This window comes from Emys orbicularis, chromosome 5 (genome assembly GCF_028017835.1).
Source record: "Emys orbicularis isolate rEmyOrb1 chromosome 5, rEmyOrb1.hap1, whole genome shotgun sequence".
Lineage (NCBI taxonomy): Eukaryota > Metazoa > Chordata > Testudines > Emydidae > Emys > Emys orbicularis.
Window position 1 is genome coordinate 120,482,535 of NC_088687.1, and position 21,013 is coordinate 120,503,547.

A 21,013-nucleotide genomic window follows, 5' to 3' on the forward strand; every position below is an offset into this window, starting at 1 on the left:
AATCTCCTCAGAAATTAATTGTGATGTTGGTGAGGTTTATGACAGTGTGGGGGAGGGGGCGGGAAGCAGGAGCAGAAGAACCATTAAGAAACAAAGATCAGGTGTTCAGGCAAATATCCTTAGCAATCAAAACAATGAAGAGCAACACACAATTTTTTTTTCTAAATGTGAACATTTTTCACAGTTTGCCATAAGACATCACTGCTAAGGGGCCCTAAAGATTTCATTCCTATGGAATACGTACATGGACAGAAAAGCTGGGAGGGAACTGGATTTCCATTCTGAAATGGAACAGAGCCAAAAAAATTCAAAATTTCCTGTGAAACAAAATTCTGAAAAAAAATGTCAGCTTGATCTAAATGCTTAGCTGAACTGAACAGTTCTAACAGTAGAACTGAAATGTCTCATTATGAATTTCAAGTTTTAAAAGGTCAAAATCATTGTTTTTATATAATTTTTTTAGTTTGAAAAAGTAATTTCAAAATGAAAAATCAAAATATTCTGTTCTGACAATGTCAAAAAGGCAGGACATTTTGACATTGAAATGCTTCGTTTGGTCAAAAATCAATATTTTTAAAAAATCATTTGTTTCAGCTAAAATGTTCCAACCAACTCTAGTGTAAATAAAGTGGCTTTCTACACTAGCAACTCTGACATTTGTGAAAAGAATGCATTTTTATCATAAAAATTGACAACTGGTCCATTTGGGTTCATTTTACCTTTGTAGACTCAAGTTCCATATTCTGCAGCACTTTACCACAACATTCAGAAAAACTGTTGCTTGATATTTTGTCTTCTGTTTCAAAGGCTAACTTTGTCACCTCCGGTCTCTCAGAAGTCTTTTGGGGCACCCTGGAGACCATAATGTTTTGATCACCCAAAAATGCACTTATCCCAACGTTACTAAAATGGCATTTAGAAGTCTCAGTGTTTTTAGAACACCCCACTTGACAATATCCTTTAATGCTACCAATATCCTCTTCCAAACAGGTGTCTTTATCTTTTCTAGTGAGATAGTTTGAGTGTTCTATAACTTGAATTCCTTTTTCTTTAGTATGTATTTTACCAGAAGCCATCTCTGTTTCCTTTGCTTGCATTCTATGTGGTAGACTCTTATTTTCTTGCTTCAATCTTAGCAACTTTCCTTCTATTCCGGAAATTTTATCTTTTATCAGCTCTTCATAGTTGATTCCAAGAGCAGACATTATTTCCTTTAATTCATTGTTTTCTTGAAGAATGTTCTCAATTACTTTCTGAGATTCTAGAAGCTGTTCAGAACTTTCCCTGTGGACTCCATCCATATCATTTTTTAGTATATGTTTTTCCTCTTGTAGATCAGAAATTGTTTGGTAGCATTTGGTTTTGCACACATTCAATTCAGAAATCATTGTCATGTATTTATCTTGTTCACATTTCAGCTCACTCAAACTTCCCAATAAAGTTTCTTTGTCTCCTTCTAGTTGAGATATTATCTGTAAATTTCTCTCTCTCTCTTCTTCCAGTTCATGAGTTTTTTTTATATATTTTTCTTTGTCTTGTAATAGTTTAGCTATTTCTCCGAAAAAGCTATTTCTCTCCTCTTTGAGACCAGAAAGCAGCTGGAAATATTTAATCTTCTTTTCATCAAGAGCTACAATTTTCTTGAGAAATTTATTTGATTCTATCACTGGTATTTCTTTTTCAGAATTTCTATCTTCCTCTTTAACCAGATGAGAGACGTTCTTGGAAAGGATTTCAGTCTTACCCAAGAGAACACAAATCGCTCCTGGGCACCTAAAATTCTTTTCTTTTGAAACACTGTTATAACATTTACCATATATTTCCTCCTTGGCTAATAACTTTTGGGAAGATTCAACATCAATTTCATGTACTGTTAATATGTGTCGAGAATATGCATCTATCTCCTCTTCTAGTGCACACATCTTCTGATAATATCTATCATTCTCTTCCTGTAACATAAGGAGTTTCTGTGAGTAACTCCCATTCTCTTTCATCAGTGCAGATATTCTTTGAGAATATATATCCACTAACTTCTCTAACTTATCTATTTCCACGGTATATCCATTGTTTTCTTCTGCTGCTGCTGATAGATAATGAACATGTTCAGAATATTCTTCCTCTAGTGCTAACCCTTTGTTTAAGTATAAATTTCTCTCTTGTGCAGGAGACAATATATTCAGTGGATACATATACTTATCTTCCTTCAGTGCAGACAGTTTTTGAGAGCATTTACTATATTCCTCTATCTGATCAGTCATTTGTTTGCATGATGACTTATCCTCATCTTCTCGTTCATACAGTTTCAGACATTGCTCTCTCTTTTCTTTCAGTTCAACCCTTTTTTGTAGACACACTTTTATTTGGTCAGTTAGATTCTCGGGTTGTTTACCCTTCTCTTCTGTCACAAAAATGTTCTTTTCTAGGCATCTTCTGTTCACTTCATCAAAAGTACAGGTTGCTAAATGTTTTCCATGTTCATCCTTAAATTCAGAGTTCTCTTGGGGATATCCCTCTAATTCCTTGTGTAGGACAGACATGTTTTGGTCACCTGGAATGCTTGCTGTATGAAATTTTGGTTCTGCTTCTTGCTCCCCAGTTTCATCATGTGCAACTTTGTTGGCTTTTTCAGAAATGCAAGTTATTGTTCTGATTTGTGCTTTCTCATCCCTTTTTTCTTCTTGCTGAGATTTCTCAGGACCATTTCTACTTTGATTTTTTCCATCATTTATTTCTTTATTTGAGTTTTTCTTCTCATCTGTGCTTTTCTGTATAGCTTTTTTATTTTGCAAACATTTTTCCATATAATCTTTTTCAACCTGGAGTTTGAAAATTTCAGTCTCAGTGTTAGCAACCTTTTCCTTTAGAGCTTCAGAATCTTTACCAGAAGAAACTCCTTTCACAACGTGCAAGACACCATTAGAAAGACAAAAGTTATTGTGATATGTCTGGTTGTAATTCAAATTCAGCATTTTGTTCACTGGGAAAACAGATTCTGATCTGACACCTAGGACCTTGTGGATTTCAGGTTCTAGCAAGACAAACTGAGGCTCAATCAAAGTGGCAACCGTGAAGACAGGCGAATGATTAGCTGGTTGATTTATAGCTTGTTCCTTTAAGAGAAAGAAATATTCTTTTTCTTTGGTCCCCTTACTTCTCCCATCATTGCTTAGCCTCTCAGAGCAAGATAAGATTAGCTGTCTGTTTTTAAGCTGTCTTTGAGTACATCCAAACAACAGAGAAGCACCATCTGATCTTTGTGCACCAAGTATGACCTGGTAATAAAGAAAAGAGAAAATGTCTCAAATTGAAAAACATAAGCTATAAGGAAAGTTGCCATATTGCTATTTCATATATACTTGCCTTTTGACTTGACCGTCTTGAAACATTTTATTACATATATATTGTTAGACAATATCATATAATCTCTGAATATCTTATACTCATGCTAAGCTTTCTTGTGGAAATCTACTAGTAGTTAAAGTGTGGTAACCTCTGTTCTTTGTATATGTAGAAGTATTAGAAACAAGATGTATGTGCTGTTAAGATTTGCCAAATAGAAATTGTGTGCTAGGTAGAGTTAGTATAAATGTCTCTATGGTCTACTCACATCTGGAATGCTATATATAAAACATAGATTAAAAAAAAAGGTCTGTGGAATCTGTGAAATTTTCTGTCATAAACAAGGGCAATATAAATATGGACAGAATTGAGTTCATAATTTGGAACAGAGTAATGATATACCTGCTGCAAGGCTCTGTTCCAGACTGGTAATGTATTAACCTTTCTGTTTTGTGCTTATCCATCTTTAATTAATGAACTAATTAATTAATTGAGCCCAGTTATCAGACTTCTTATCAATAAAGTAATTGAACCGTCAGTAATATTATTATATATTTCGCATATATTATTTAATGCAAAAAAATCCTTTGCCATGTAAACTTCCTTAATATGGGAAGCTGGAGAACCTAGAGAATGGTAATGAGATAGAGCTTTTCCCTTCTTGGCTGCTAGTTTAATCTAGCCCAGGCTGGTAAAGAATGAAAGTTGACATCCTTGTGAAGCTGTTGGGTAGCCAATGTGATATAAGTTTGTTGTCACTATTGAACACGGGTGAAATCCTGACTCCGTTGAAGTCAATAGCAAAACTTCCATTGCCTTCAAAGGGGCCAGAATTTCAGCACAAGCCTCTGGATCACATATGTTACCACAACTGGCAAAAACTGATATCCTTGTCTGCAGACTCAGTAAAGACAAAGAGTCTTGACTGGACAAGGAGTTGAACCTCTAAGGGATTCCTGCCAAGTCTGGAGATGTCTGTTCATGTTCTGTGGAGAGTAGACTTCAGAAAGCCTTTCTCTTCTGCCTCCAGAGCTGTCAATGTGACACTTTTCATAAGCACAAAACTCACAAACACAAAATCCACATGAAACCTGCGGTACTGCATAGTCACTGACCCATTGCAAGAGTCTTCTAACAATGGTGGAAATAATAGTAATTACATTTGTAAATTGTTTTTCTTTAAAGAAGTCCTTGAATAAAACCCATAGGGATAGTATTATAGGGAAGGCTGACACTTCCCATTATAAGACCCCGTTTTCAGTTGCTTCATTCCAAAACTTTTTTTTAGACTGAAATTTTCTATGCAGGGTATCTGCCTGAGGCTGACTTATTCTTGAAAGTTTCAACCAAAACAGTTCCACCATTTTTGAGAATTTGGTAAGGGGAAAATACATTGCTTTTCCACTAAAAACAATCATGGAAACCTTTTCTTTGAGAAGCTCTAATGCCCCCATGCTTTGGAGCAGGGACTTGAAAGTGCACTTGGGTGCCCTTTGTGTCAGGGATGTATCTTTTACTGTCCTTGTGAAAAACTACCCACATTTGGCTAAATTATAAGTCTTTAAAAAAAAATCTTAGTTTGCACATGCTCAGGACAACTCAAAAGTCAGGAGTCAGAGTTTAAGGCCAGAAGGGACCACTAGATCACCTAATATGACCTCCTGTGTATCATGGGCCACCATCATCACCCACACAATAAACCCAACAACTGAAATTTGACCAATGTATTTCAGTCCACAGGAGAACCCTTTTCTGCAACTGTTTCCGTTTTAATTCATCTTTCTTGAACATAGGTGACCAGACTTGTACAGAGCATCCCAAATGAGGTCTTCCTAGATTGTCTATGCAACCTTAATTCAGCCCCCTCGTGTGTCTGCATTATGATACAGTATTTAATTACATGATCATATATTATTTTTTCCACAGGATCCCTGCCTCATTCAGGGTACAGGATAGACCTGTTCTGGGAATGAATGAGGGCTGATTAACTGTAGGAATTCCACCTCATTTGTTGCAGATGTAGAAAGTGTGCAATGAATGAGGTGGGTAATTGCAGGAAGAGAAAGGATGGTCCCAGGATTAAGGCAGTTGAATGGTTTCCTAGAGAATTAGATTCTATTCCTGCCTCTGCCACAGAGTTTGTACATGATGCTAGTCAAGTCACTTAAAGCACATTTTTCACAGGTGATCACTGATTATCTGGCCCTCTTTTTCTGAGCACCCAATTGGAGACCCCGGTGTAAGGGACCAGGGCATAGGTGGTCTGACCTAGCAGTCATAGCTGGGCTGGAGTTCACACATCAGGGACAGTAGCAAGAGTTGGGGTCAAAGTCAGGCTGGGGTTGGAGACTGTATATCAGAGGTAGTACCAGGCTATAGTCAGGATGCAAGAGTCAAGATCGGAGTCAGGCTGGGATCAGAGGCCAGCAATCAAGATACGAGGTGAGGTCTGGAGAACCAGGAGGCCCGAAGTCTGTGTTATTGCCCAAACAACTTCCTAGGACACGCTCCTTGCTTAAACGGGTGGTTGGCCAATCACAGGGCCACAGTGTACTGTCACTCTGGCTGCCTTGGGCAGTACTTCCAGTGGCTCCTATTCTCCTGGGTGTGGCTCTGCATGGTCTTCCCTGTGGCACTGTGAGACCATCAGTCTACCAGGCTCTGCAGACCCACATTAGAGTTCCTGCATCCTTACACCTCTGGGGCCTGAAGTGCTGAATTCACAGCTGCAAGTGAAGTCAATGGGAGCTGTGCTTTGAACATATAAAGTGCTAAATAATGCTAGGTACTCTGCAAAATCAGACTCTAGGAGTCTTAAATTGGGTACCCAAAATTAGAGGCTACTTTTCGCCTTAATCTTTTATGTGCTTCAGTTCCCCATCTGTAAAATGGGGATAATACTATGGATATTGTGATGATTAACACATTAATGTTTGTGAAGTACTCAGATAAAATAATGATAAGTATCATAGAAAAGTCCATGAGGAAATTAATAATTCTGTTTTCAGTGCAGGGTTTGAATAGTGTACAGTAATACAGCAGGGGACCAAACACTGAACAATGAGGAGAAATCAAAATGTTGAATAGATATTCATTCAGTGAGCACTCTCATCCTGTGCATTGAATAAGGCAGGGTTTCTGTGGAAAATATATGTGATCATGTAATTAAAGACTGTATCATAACACACAAGGCATTTCCTAACTTTTTAATGTAGTTTTTTGTATGTAATATATATATATGTATAATAAGGGCTACTTTAAAGTGTAATTAGTGCAAAGGAAAATGACTGTTTGCTGACTATGTTTTGTCTACCCCACAGTAAATAGTTGTTTTCCAGGAGCCAGTTTCATATCTTTAGGATTGTTCTCACTATACACATTGTTATAAAAACAAGAAACTGTGGTATTAAAATGCAAATACATATATTTTCATATATATCCCTCTCGTGTCCTAGGTAACATTAGTACTATGCCTGTAGGAACTGACTGCATGAGTGAACTCATGAGTATAACTCCCTGTTGACTAGAAACACTGCAATGATGATCACTCTCCAATCACTGGACAGAACAGACAGCCTTACTGCACTGTAAGAGCAATATTTGTTATCAAATGCTGTGTGAATTGTCCACTGATTTTCATAATATGCTAAGTACAACACTACAATCCCCAAGGTTTTATCAAAGTAACTTTTCTCTTTCTAAGCAAGGACATAACATAAGTACTTAGGATAAAAACCTACCCTTCCATATTCACTGTCGCTCTCTATTGCCTATTCTGCACCTGAACATTATGTGGAGTTATCACTGCCATTGAAGGTGAAATCCTGGCTCCATTGAAGTCAGTAGCAAAACTCCCATTGACTTCAATGGAGCCAAGACTTTACCCTGAACCCAGAATATGTCATCAGGATCCACAGTGGAGATCCAAGAGCTGGAATTCATTATTTTATTATACAAACAGAAAATCTGTGTGTTATATATGCATAGTAATGATGTCTGTAAGGGGAAAATACCAACATGTACATAGTATTTTTCTGGGTAGATCTGTCTCCACCTTAGAGCAAAATTTTGACAGCTTGTTCTGGAAGACATACTTGTATACTAATTCCTAAATTCACTCTGTCTGCTCCTTATTTATCTTGTGACTCACAGATAATGCTGTGCTTGCAAAGTTAGCAAAAAATAGCAACAACTTTCTTCTCACCTGTTCAGCGTCAGCTAGCCTGGGTTCTTCAACAATTTCCACCAAGGCACTGGAGCTGTGCTCCAAAAATGGTACGGGAAGTTCCTTTGGCAACCCCTCCACATTATTAAGCCAGCTATAGCCACATTCTGATGCTATCTCTGTTACAATAGAGCATTTGAACAGGTGTAAGGCTGCTGAATGACGTACACCAAGTAACAAAAAATCTGGCATGAAGCATGAGAATGAAAAATATTGTAAGGTCTGTACATGCAAAACCAATATGATATGAGATTAATCACACACATTTTGATGGGCAGATGAACACTGTGATTTGATCATAAAATATACTAATAAATAATAATATTTACAATATAACCCCTTTTTCACAAACTAGTTGGGAATTGAGGAGTACATAAAATCGAAACTTTCATAAAATTGGACATCTCAATATTAGATTAGGTACGATGCATATGTTGCAGTATGGTACACTTTCTTTTTGTCCTTCAAATGAGTGCAAAGTAATTTCCAATGCACTGGAGGCATCAGAATGAGAAGGGATGTCAACTTGTTTATTATCGACATAACTTTCATTATGTGATTTTTTTTCCATCTAGAAAAATGGTTGGTATAACCGGCATTTATAAGATTGATGTTTGTAAAAACTGAGGTTCTACTGTAATAGTAATAAGTTCTTATGTAGGGTTTTTCATCCACAAATCGCAAAGTGCTTTACAAAAGGAGGTTAAGTGCTATCCACATTTTATAGATAGTACAGAGAAGTTATAGATGTGATTTTCAAAAACGGCCTACATTTGCTTCCATTGAAATCAACTGAAAAACTCCTATTGACTCCAATGGGAACAGCTAGGTGAATGCTGAGCTCTTTTGAGATCCAAGTGATCAGGACGTTGGTTTTGTATCTGATCTGAAAGACAACTCCTCCAGTCGCACAGCACACACAAATGCTACCCTGCAACATCGGTTCAGTAGTGACTTACAGGGAGACGTGTCTCGTAATGAATCACCTCTACAACTTCTTGCAGCTCCTAGGCTTTTCCTCAGAGGTCTCACATTCAAGTACTACCAAAGCCCAACTCTCTTGAGCTTATGAGATATGTTGGGATCAGAGTTCACAATAGCATGGCAGCAGACCACATACATCTGATAAATCCAAACATCCCCTTAGACACATACATATGCACCCTTTAATGAAACACTTCCATAACTAGTAGTGCATATGAAATAAAACAGAATTCCTACTTGCTGTTGTATGAGACTGTTTGGTATGTTGTAGAAAAGATGGAGTTTGACTAGCTTTGTTTCTGACTGGATCCAAGACTGCCTCCCTCTTCAGATTTAGCTGCTCATCCTGGAAAAATAGGTCAGCATTCTTAATGGGGGGAAAAGGAGGAAAGGAAAAAAATAGTATAATAAAACTAGAAGTTTAATAATATATCACAAACTGCTGCACAATTTTCTTTATTGTGTTCCTTACATTTTTTTCCCAATCCCAATTTCTGCTTCCCAACCAATCACACTTTGTAACAATAAATATTTTCTTTTCTATAGCACCTTCCATCTAATGTTTTCGGCATGCTTTATAAATGTGCAAAGAAACTGGAGGTTGGTATTAGCCTGATTTTATACATGGGGAAATTAAGGCACATAGCAGCGAAGGGACTTGCCCATAGCATTAGTTTGAAAGAGTTGGGAGTAGAACCCAGTTCTGTGACTCGCAATCCTGTAAAGACCACAAAGACCATTCTTCCTTTCCTAGGCATAAGAAGCTATTTAATTATGCATTTAACTTGGATGTCCCTGGTGTCAGTTGAGATGACAGCAATCATACGAGTGCAGCTGAGGTGGTAAACCAGTAGCAAATTACTAACCCTAGGGAGGAAGGAGAGCATAGAAGGAATTGTGCCTTTCTGATCATGCACCACCTCATGGCAGAGTACAACAGCAGAGGAGATCCATTTAAATGACTTGCACAGGAGATAGGTATTGAATCACACAAATTTCCATTCATTTCAGAACAGAAGTGTTCACAGATGTGTGTGACAATGCAGGAATTTTGAAGTTATTTGATAAATTCACAAAAATACATCAGGCAACCTTTTTTTAAAATTAAATCTTGTTTTTCTAAATTTCAGGGTGACTTTTCATGTCAAAACACCCCTGGGCGGTGTCATATTGTCCATTCTTTAAAAGGAAATAATCCAAAAGATAAGATGGCTACACAGCAGTGATATAATAGAAAATGCTGTGACACCATAGATTGTTACATGAAAATATATATTATGGAATTACATTGCCTACCAAATCAATTCAGCTGTCCCCTCCCACATCCTTCTCCCTCATTCCATCCATTCACCTGGGCTCTGATCTTTATTTCTTGTGAATACCTAATTAACAAAGGAACTGATGTTTTCAGTCAGTTGCCTGTCCAAAATTTGTTGTTCATGTGCACACTGAGGAAAACGCAGCCGAGCTGAGCTCAGTGCCCTGCTCATATCTCTGAGCATGCTCCATAAGAATCCAGACCTTTCAATGAGCTTTGCATGATTAGAACCTGGACCCACGTTGAGCTCACTGCAGGACCAGGGCCTAATTCAGTAATATTGCATGAAGAAGTTTAGCAACTATACTAGCTTTCAAGGATTGTAGACATGCCCATTGCTTGATGCTTTTACTGATAGCTTTACCATCCTTTATGCCTTACTATGATATATGTATGTAGGCACATTTCCTTTCTGAGTGAAGAACAGTCAAATGTTCCCATTCATTGCTTCAATAACAAATATTAAACAATGATTAATCGCATGGACTGGCTGAAAAGTTACCAAACTTTAAAATCCTCCTTTTTATATTTCATACTGTTCATCATTTTACAGTAATGATGGGACACTAATGAGATTAACATGTAAATCAGGACACTTTGCAAGTGCTCCATCTTGGATACTACAAGACCAGTGCAATGAGAAGATCAGTGAACCCTACTGAAATACAGGGGGGAAAAAACCCCTCACCAGTACTACAATATACCACTGGAGGTCTCCCTCCTCCTTTTACTATACACAACTTAAAGCTGTGCCTCAGTATCCTAAAGTAACGTTTCATGCTAGAATAATTCTCATTAATGTTTTACAAAAGAGAAAAAATATAACCACCAATCCAGAAAATTACATGTGTTGCTGTTGTTGTTGTTGTTTGACATGGCATTTAAGGGATTCAACCGTCTATCAAACAGAAAGAAATATGCTGTGTAAATTAATCAATCAATGTATTTAGGGACACTTTGCACACTGAAGGATACCAATAGTTCTGTTCCTTGGGTCTTGACATCTTCCTACAATACAAGGCTATGTATTATAATATATGGAGATATACCTATCTCATAGAACTGGAAGGGACCCTGAAAGGTTGAGTCCAGCCCCCTGCCTTCACTAGCAGGACCAAGTACTAATTTTTGCCCCAGATCCCTAAGTGGCCACCTCAAAGATTGAACTCACAACCCTGGGTTTAGCAGGCCAATGCTCAAACTACTGAGCTATCCCTCCCCTATTAGTCCCAATCAAAAACCTGTCAAAAAGGAGTTATTAATATGCAAGGGAAAATGGTCTTGAGGTTAAGGCACTAGAGTGGGACTCAGAAGATTTGGGTTTGATTCATGTGTATGACCTTGGGCAAGTCACCTATCCTCTTGGTTTCCCTTCTGTAAAATAGAGAGAATAAATACTTCCTTTATCTGGACCTTTATCTGCCTTATCTATTTAGAGAGTAAATTCTCCAGGCCAAAAATTGCTCCTTAATGTGAGTACTATAGCACTATAGGGTCCCAGTCTCAGTTGGAGCCTTTAGGTGTGTATGTAATATAAATATTAATAAATATGTTTCAATGAAGCCCAGCTAACAATGTAAAACAAAGTGCACTTTCAAAACAAAGCCATATCTTTTAAAAACTTCAAATGTTAAAAAGCCTGGAGTATCTGAAGGCTGCCCAAGAGATAATTGGTGTGCAGGGCTAACCTGCAATATAATTAAATTCCCGTGTTATAAGTTCAAACACCATCACACCCAAATATAGTACAGCGTTAGGGCACATTGCTTCTTTAGATACTCAGTGTGAGATGAGATTTTACACAATATGCCATGTCAGCCTCTAGTAATTGGATGTCACTGTTTCCACAAGACTTCTTGGCAAGTGATAACTTGCACTGATACAAAGAAACAAGCCCACATTGCCCCTTTCCAATGTGAGGCACATCTCCACAGTAAATAGACTTCACTCTCTTCTTTAGTTATGTCCCTAACTGTTCTTACTAGCCTAACAGCACCATAGTTATGCAAAGGTAAGCTATTGTCCTCCAACTCCTTACTCAGGCAAAACTCCTACTGGCTTCAATATTTGGAAAACACTGGACTTCTGTGGGAATTTCTGCCTCAATAGGGATGGCAGGATCTGGTCCTAAATGAACACTGGGCTCACTGAAGCCTTTGAAAGGTAGAACAAAGCTTTGGCAGAGAGTTAGGAAGAGGGTCAACAAATTCAATTGCCTCAAACAAGTCACTGTTCTACTGAATACTGAGAAGTCGGAATTTTTGTGTGAAATTTATCAGCTGACTAGAGTAACCATAGGACAAGATAAATCTCATTATCCTGCAATAGGTGCAAGGGCAAGTTAACCTCTTTCCAGGCTCACACTACAAAGGTGGTACTTCAAAGGAAGAAAAAAATTGAGCATTATTATTTCTTACTAATAAAGCCATGAAGGCACCCTTGTTGTTAGCCCAGAGATAAGGCAACAAAATTGTCCATCAAGTTCTCCTTTTATACACCCTGCATCATATTTTAAAAAGCTGGAGAAAGAGATGGGCTTCCTGTTTCTTAGGCAGCTTTAACTTTTGTGACCAACACGAACAGAAAACCAAAGCTCATACCTTAACAGCTTTACAGATATTTTTACCTGACTCAATTTTCAAACATGCTGTGACAGACTGACAATATCCTACCTTATTAAATTAAGTTTGTTGTATTAAAAATGCAAATGTTTATGTACTATCATGGACTTGCATGGAACTTCCTTAGCTGAAAGACAGAATTAATGCAATCTCTGGGAGACAGGAGGAACCTCAAAGGACTACTGGGAACAATGTGTGTATAAGTGAATTTCCTAGAAAATATCTGAGGGTCAGGGGAGGGCAAATAACACACTTCAAATGCATCCTTTTGAAGCTACCTCCGGGAGAGAGAAACCAATTATCTGTTAATTAGCTGATCCTGGAAACTCCAAATCGGAGACCCCAAAATTGTAGGAAGGGCGGACTAAATATGTAATGAGTGTGCTATTCTGACCTGAAGCTGAGATTAACTTGAAACTACAAAGAAAACCCTTGGGTTGGGTTTTGAAGGATTGTTCCTTCCGTATTAGTGTTGGTGTGACGTCTGGTAAGTAAGTTCTTTTATTATTTTCAGTATGGTTTCTCTGTAGTGCTTTTACCTTAAGAATAAAATAGGCTTGCACAGGAAGTTCTGGATGGTAACTTATAACTGTGGGCAATCATTCTGGTATTAGTCTCTGAAAAGAAGGCAAAAGAAGCTTGCTTAGAAGCCTGTCTTTTGCTGGCGTAACAGTGAGGGTAGGGAACTGTTCAGCCTGGAGATACTCCATTCAGAAGGGAGAGAGAGACGTGAATCTCCATCTATGAGATGTGACTGCCAGGGAGGCCTGAGAGTGGTGCCCTCGCTGTACCACAGAGGGGGAGAACAGGTGCAGTTGCCCTGAATTGTGAAACATGCATTCTCCCAGTCTCAGCCATACAGACCTCCTTTCTCTACCTATTTTAAATAAACCATCCCTCCATGGCACACTTCATTGTCCGTATCTGAGTGCCTCCCTGCCCCACTAACAATGTACCAAGGAAGTGACATATTGGCTTTCAAGTTTCTCTGCCTTTTACTCTCCTTTGTAATAGCAGAAGTCAACAAATGATGTAAAATATTACTTTAGGGCCCAATGTTGCAGCAGTGAGCAGAAGAGTGATGCTTCCCACTCAAGTAGAAAAGATAACCAGTCATCCCGCCAGCCCAGAACTGTCAAGAGACACATGCAGTGAGGTAATTCTTAAACATGTGGGGCTCTATTTCACACCCCTCCCTATTGAGTATAAAAGTAAAAGTTAATCACATTCTGTATTACATTCACTTACCCAGTTACCACTTACAGCTTTATTTTCTCCATTTTCCATTCCTGCTGGCAATAGCTCCTTTTCTCCTTCTTCTGGTAACTTTGCTCCCAGTTTGTCCTTTAAAGTGCTGTTTTCTTCCATAAGTTCTTCCACTCGTTCCTGAAGGCTGATCTCAGACAATTTCAGATCATAAACACGACAGCAAGATTCCTCTAATTTCCTTGTCAGGAAGTCTTCGTTGTCCTGGGAGTGCTGAAGTTTAGTTAGTAGGTTTGCTTGTTCTCTATTATTACCTTCTTCTTTTTCCTGTAACCTCTTCAGATTTTGCTGCAGTGTCTGTAGGTGGCTTTTCATGTAATGATCCACATCTTCAATGAGAGTTTTTATTTTAGTTATATTCACATCAAAGTGCAAAGACCCCTGAATTCCATTGAATACTGCTTCCAGTTTGCATCGGAGATATTGTACAGTTCCCTCTCCTAGCTCAGAGAACAGAAAAGCTGTAGTGGCATTGAGATCTAGGACTTCCTTTTCCAGCCTGGACACATGACCCTGAAGGGACAACTCCCGTTCTCTCAACACTGCTGTCTTCTGCTTCTGCTTTTGTTTGTAGTGCTCGAAATATGCTGACTGACTCTTTACTTCATCCTCTTTTGTCTTCAACTGGTCCTGAAGCCGCCATAGCTTTTCTTTTTGTTTTCTTTCTGCCTTTTCTTGTTTTTGATCCTGCAAGTTTCAGGGATTAGTATGGGAATGAAAACAACAATAGGCACATCTATGATTCAGAATCTATTTTCACAATATTTTTTCCTTTTCTTAATTGAGCAATAATTTTGCCCATCTCTTCTGAACCATCATATGGCCAAAGCCCAGGAATAATATGAACAAAAACTTTTCAGAAATCAATAGGACTATATGATGTGGAGGTCAGAGCAGAATTTGGCCCATTACCTTGTTGCTTCAGCCACCACCAAAACATCGCAATTAAAAACCATGTTTGCTTTGATATTTAATATTTTAGTTCATTTTGCATAATGTAGGATACTCATCAAATCAAAATCCTTTTATGGACTAAAATGCATATAATCAGTTCCTAACTATACAACATATTATTGTTTAATATTTATACTGTAGTAGTGTCCAGAGGTCACAATTAGGTTTTTAGTCCCATTGTACTAGGTCAGGGTCTCAAAGTCCCGGTCCACGGGCCACCTGCAGCCTGAGAACCTCCACAATGTGGCCCGCTGGGCTCCAGCAATTTTGGGACTGGGTCTCTCCCTTGACCCTGCCTGCCACCCCCCGGGCGCGCGACCCCTGGGCGATTAAAAATGGCCTGGGGCCCCATCCACCACCGGCAGCACAGCGAAGCGGAGCGGCTTCCTGTGCGCTCGCTTCACGTGGCTGCCAGCCCCTCCCTGTGGCCCCGGGGCTGGGCAGGGCTGTGCCTCCATGCGCTGCCCCCACCCCAAGTGTCCCTGCAGCCAATGAGAAGCTGTGGGGGCGGTGCCTGGGGGCAGCAGCATGCGGAGGCCCCCCAGCCTGCCCCGCCTTGGAGTCCCAGGTAAGCGCCGCACCCCCCTTCCCCACATACCCCCTCCCACCCCCAAACTCTCTCCCAGAGCTTGCACCCCCTCACCACACACCCCTCAGCCCCAAACTCCCTCCAGGAGCCTGCACCCCCACCCCCTCCTCCTGCACCCCCACCATCTGCCCCAGGCCAGAACCTGCACCCAGCACCCAAACTCCATCCCAGAGCCTGCACCCTGTATCCCAATCCCCTACCCCAGACCTCCTCCCCCATTCAAACTCCCTCCCAAAGCCTTAAGCAGGTGGGCGGCAGAGTTGTGGGGGGTGGGCTCTGGGCGGCATGAGTGACATTATTGGCCCGCTGGGAGTATTTGAGGACTGCACTGGCCCTAAGGTAAATTGAGTTTGAGACCCCTGTACAAGGTGCTCTTCAAACACATGTGAAAAAACAGTTTTAGTCCGAAAAAGCTTACAATCTAACATAACAAGTGACATATGACATGTGGAGGGAAGAGGCACAATGAAATATATAAATCAGAATTTGTATAATCATAAGAGTCAGTTAACCCATTTGCCCTCTAATTTAGCCATAATTAATTAGCTCAGTTATTACAGGGCCCCTGGAAATGTGGAAGACGTGAATAAGGAAAGGGTAGTGGGCCTTATTAGTCAGCTCACAGAGAATGTTCCACATGTAAATGAATATGGATAATTTTCATTGTCAGATGAATCACATTACACTTTACATGAATGTGTGGGTCATGATATAAAGTCCAGATGTGTCAGATGAAAGAAAAACAAACATTTCTTATTTTATTAACTAGTCCTGAACCAACTAAAGGCCATCAAACAACATAATGCAAACTGGGGAATTTTTCAGCAGATACTGAAGCACAGAGAAGGTCTGACTGAGGCATTTGCAATATCCCATTAAGTACTGTTTCAGCTCAGTGTTTTTACACTCCAATCTATTGATTTTTAGGGAGCTTACTGATGAAACAGAAGTACAGTAATGAGATTAACACTAAGCATGAAAGTCACGCAGCGTCAGGCAGGATCAGACTATTAGGTTTAAACGAAATTACTTTCGGATGGGAGAATAGGAACTGTTTAGACAAATTCTGAAAAATATATTTTAGTTTTAAACTGGTTGATTTAGAAATTACTGAATTTAATACTATCTGTTATACTGAGACATTACACCCTAAAAGCACTGGAGGAGTTTGAATAATGCTACTGTGGTCTTAGCTCCCATGAAGGGAAAACCCCAACTGTAACCACCGCTTGGTAGAGAGTAGGAGCACTCACTGAGTGGCAAATACGGCTTTGGAGACCAAGCGTTCACCAGTATAAGCAATAAACCCTATAAAAATGCCAGTGGCTATCTAAGCAAAGGAGCAATTAGGATAGGGCAGCTTTTGCCTCAGAATATGAAATAGCTCTCAATTCAGGTGGTGTGGGTCGTTTAAAACATGCTGCCTGGTCTGGGGTAACTGATTCGCCATCTTCCAAGTAATGGTGACAAACTGGCCTAAGAAAACTGAAGTAATGTAAGCATGGAAGGTGGACGAAGAGCTGTTGATTGAAGTATCAGGAGAAAAGCTGAATCAGAAAAAATAATTTGTGTACTTGGGAAGTACACGTAGTAGCATCAGATGGAGAGCTGGAGAATTGAAAAGAAGAATCGAATGTGAATGGGTGGAAGTAAAAAAGGTGGCAGGAGTATTATGGGACTGGCAATTAAGTAATAAACTGAAAGGAAAAGTGTATGCTGTGAGTGTTTGTCCCTGCCTGCTCTATGGAAGGTCTTAAAGAGATGGAAGAAAAGAAGATACAGGTAATAGAAAATATACTGAGAAGAATGGCAGGTGAGGGGAGGGTAGACAGAGTGCATATGGAAGAAATTATGGGGAAGATGAACTTGGGACCCTCAATGATAGGCTGGAGAGCACACATTTGAGGTGGGCTGGACATGTGATAAGAATGGGAGAAGAACGATCAGCAAAGAAAGCAGGGAGGAAGAGGACAGCAAGAAAGGATGAGGAGAACTAAGGATGCGATGGAAAGACTCTGTCAAGAGACATTTGAAGAGAAAAGGACTGGAACTCCAATTCCTATGAACCTGTTCCAGGGACCAGAAGAAGTGTCAAAGAATCATGGGCACCTCTAATCCTGGGTAAATGGAAAAAGGAGTTGAGAAGTGATGTGAAGCAATACTGAGACTGTACAGCAGTACTACAAGTGTGCTTCAGTGTGCGCAAGGATAGCACACTCATCAGCGTACTGAAGGTCAGTAATAACAGTCCTGGTGACCTTAGTTTTAGAATGAAGATGCCACAGGTTGAAGAGCTGGCCATACATGCAATACTCAATCCCAATTCCAGATGAAAGGCGATCACCAATAAGAATCAAGATCACGGCAAGATAGATGGAAAAAAGGGTTGGGTCAATAACACAGTCCTGCTTAACACCAGCACAGATGGTGAATGGGTCTGTCTCCAACCCATTACGAAGGACGGTGGAGGTCATCCCATCATAGAGTAGCCTGAGAATGCAAATGAACTTCAATGGACAACTGAACCTAGACAGCACCTTCCATAACACCTCACGATTGATGGAATCAAAGGCCTTAGTAAGGTCAATAAATGCCATAAACAATGGCTGGTGTTGTTCTCTACATTTCTCTTGGATCTGTCATGCAACAATCCACCCATGTATCTGACTTGCAATTCATTCTAAATCTTTTCTCAGGGGGCTATCGTAGCCTGAGGCTTTCCCTCAATATTGGGAAGACTAAGATGCTCTACCCAGCCTGCCCCAGCACAAGTTGCTCCCCATTCTCCCACAAATTGTCATCAGTGGTGAACTCCTGGAAAATGTTGAGCGTTTCCCTTACCTTGGTAGCCATCTCTCCCAGACAGCCAATCTCGAAATAAAAATCAAACATAGGATCCGTTGTGCCAGCGCATCCTTCAGAAAGTTGCTTCATCATGTCTTTATTGACAGAGATCTGTGAATGGAAACTAAGATCCTGGTCTACAATGCAATAGTCATCCTCACTCTTCTTTATGGGTGTGAGACATGGGTGACATATTGAAGCCATTTTAAGTGTCTGGAGTGGTACCACCAGCTCTTCCTTAGGATGATTCTTATCAGATGGGAAGATCATCGCACCAATGCCAGTGTTCTCTCTGCAGCTAACATAACCAGTGTTGAGGTGAAGATTATGAAACAATTTTTCTGGGCTGGCCATTGTGTGCAGGCTGGTACTCGTCTTCTGAAGCAAGTCCGCTTTTCTCAACTTGGTCATAGTAAGAGAACTCATGGGGGACAGAGGAAACACAACAAGGACACCCTGAAAGTATATCTTAAGAAGGGTGGCATTGATCCCACGAATTGGGAAGAGCTGGCCGGCAATAGACTGCAATGGTGTCGTATCATACATCAAGCCTTAGCCCAGTTTGAAGAGAATTGCCTTACTCAAGAGGCTGAGAAATGGTAGAGGAGGAAGGAAAGTGTACAGCATCCCGACCAGAGGTTGTGCTCTCACCAAGCAACCACCTGTCATAGAATCATAGATTATTAGGGTTGGAAGGGACCTCAGGAGATCATCTAGTCCAACCCCCTGCTCAAAGCAGGATCAATCCCCAACTAAATCCCCAAATGGCCCCCTCAAGGATTGAACTCACAACCCTGGGGTTAGCAGGCCAACGCTCAAACCACTGAGCTATCCCTCCCCCCAGAGATGTGGGAAAACCCATAGAGCAGGAATTGGACTCCTCAGCCATCTTAAGTCTCATCAATGACTTTTTTCCGCCTGGCAGACATCATCCTTGTATCGAGAGATAGCTGCCAACGACTCCAGGTATACTATGCTACACTGCCTTTCACTACATTAATGAGCTTCAAACGAAAATGCTGCAGTTGTAACTGCTGATGAAAAGGAAATATACCCATGGAAAATAAATCAGTAAAAGCTGCAATACTGTGAACCACACTACATCAAGTAGGCTTAGCTTAGATGGATATGTGCTGTTTTCTTAGAGAATTTTCATTGCTTCTCTATTCAAGGGACTCATTAGATGAGCTATGAGCCAAAGCAGGGTGTTTATATAAAGAGAAAAAAATAAGTTTACTGATAAGCATTTTTTTAAAAAAAAATCCCTATAGATATTTCTGTATTTATTTGCAATAGCACCTGCTATGTGCTAGGCATTTTTCAAACACTCAGGTATGGTCCATGTTCCACAGAACTGACAGTCTAAGGACAGACAAGTAGACAGACATTAGAAGGGGAAGGAAATGAAAACAACAATAGGCAAATTATAAATAAGACCATTTGTTTCACTCTAAGGAAGAAGAGGGACTTACATGTGGACAGGGCAAAGGCTTTGCAGATGAGCTTAGGGAGGTCAAACCATGCGTAGAAAGCCACATGGAAGTAGGCCGGGAGGTGACTATGTGAGATGCTGAATAAAAGTCAGACAAGGCTGGGAGAGTACTGGCAAATGATAAGTAGGGTGGGGCAGAGTTAAGAAGAACTTTGAAGGTGGAGACAGGAATCTTAAATTGGAAGCAATAGGGCAGCCAGTGGAGTGGTACAGAGCGGGGAGTTCCATGGTCAAATCAATGGGCAAGGATGACGATGCAGCTGCATTTCGTTCGGACTGAGGGAGGACAATGCATATGATTGGCAGGCTGAAAAAGAGGCTGTTTCAGTAGTTGAGACATCCATCCATGTCTCTTTATAACCTTCAGACCAGTGGTTAGGTTACTTGCCTGGGATGTAGGAGACCCAGGTTTGAATCTCTCCCCCCCATCTGGAGCATGGACTTGAACTCAGATTTTCCCCCTTCCTAGTGAGCACCCTAACCACAAGGCTCTTCTGGGATGGGCTTTCTCAATCTCTCCTGCTGAAGCTGTTCACTTTGTATAACTACTTAAATATTCTTTGGGTCAAAGAGAGAAAAAATGACTCAATCTATTACTCACCCAACTCTAGCTGCAGTTCTGGATATAATGAGCTGATATAATGAGATTTAGCTACGGGGCTGGAAAGACCAGGACTGATCTGTGGAGAATGAAGATGTTGGCCTGGACATCTGGGACAAGGGAGAAGGAGGAATCAAAGGTACCCCAGAGATTGTAGACATAAGTGATGGGAGGATGGTGGTGTAGTCAGCAATGACAGAAAAGTGGGGAAGTGGAAGGAGCGCTGATCCAGTTTAAGATGACAAGTCATCAAAGACATGTCAGCCAGACAGGCTGAGATGCAAGAACCAATGGAAGGAGACAGTTTAGTGGTAGAAAGATTGATTTGCGAGTCATCCACATGGAGATAAGCGAAAGCATTTCATTTAAACAATATCCAACTTACCAAATCTGTCAGTTCCACCTGAAGGTTTCGGAGCTTCCCTTTAACACGTAGGTTTGCATTTTCTACCTGCTGTAGTTTTGCATTGAGTTGGTCAACTGTTTCAAAAAGTTTCTTCTGTGACAGTTCCAGCTCCTTTGCTCTACATCATTGAAAAATAGGATTGCTTCTGAATCAATACATCACAATATTGTTTCAAGAGAAATAATCTATGATCAATTCTCTATTTACAGTCTTTTCTCTCGCAACAATAATAGTAATTAACACAACACCACTGATCATTCATAGTTAATAACTGATCATTGATAACTAATTAACAATTAATTATAAATAGTGTTTGCATGCATGTAGCACATTTCACTGGAAAATCTCAAAGGCCTTTATGGGCTCTACTTAAT

General features: G+C 40.1%; 1 protein-coding gene across 1 annotated transcript in view; it reads right to left on the reverse strand.

Moving 5' to 3' along the window:
• C5H4orf50 (chromosome 5 C4orf50 homolog) overlaps positions 1–21,013 on the reverse strand; it is a 79,478-nt gene that overhangs the window by 56,635 nt on the left and 1,830 nt on the right. Inside the window, exons 2-6 of the mRNA XM_065404606.1 lie at positions 20,619–20,757; positions 13,736–14,440; positions 8,786–8,915; positions 7,544–7,683; positions 720–3,272 (exon numbers count right to left, since the gene is read on the reverse strand). Of these exons, the coding sequence (XP_065260678.1) occupies positions 720–3,272; positions 7,544–7,683; positions 8,786–8,915; positions 13,736–14,440; positions 20,619–20,757 (3,667 nt within the window). The remainder of the gene's footprint in view (positions 1–719; positions 3,273–7,543; positions 7,684–8,785; positions 8,916–13,735; positions 14,441–20,618; positions 20,758–21,013) is intronic.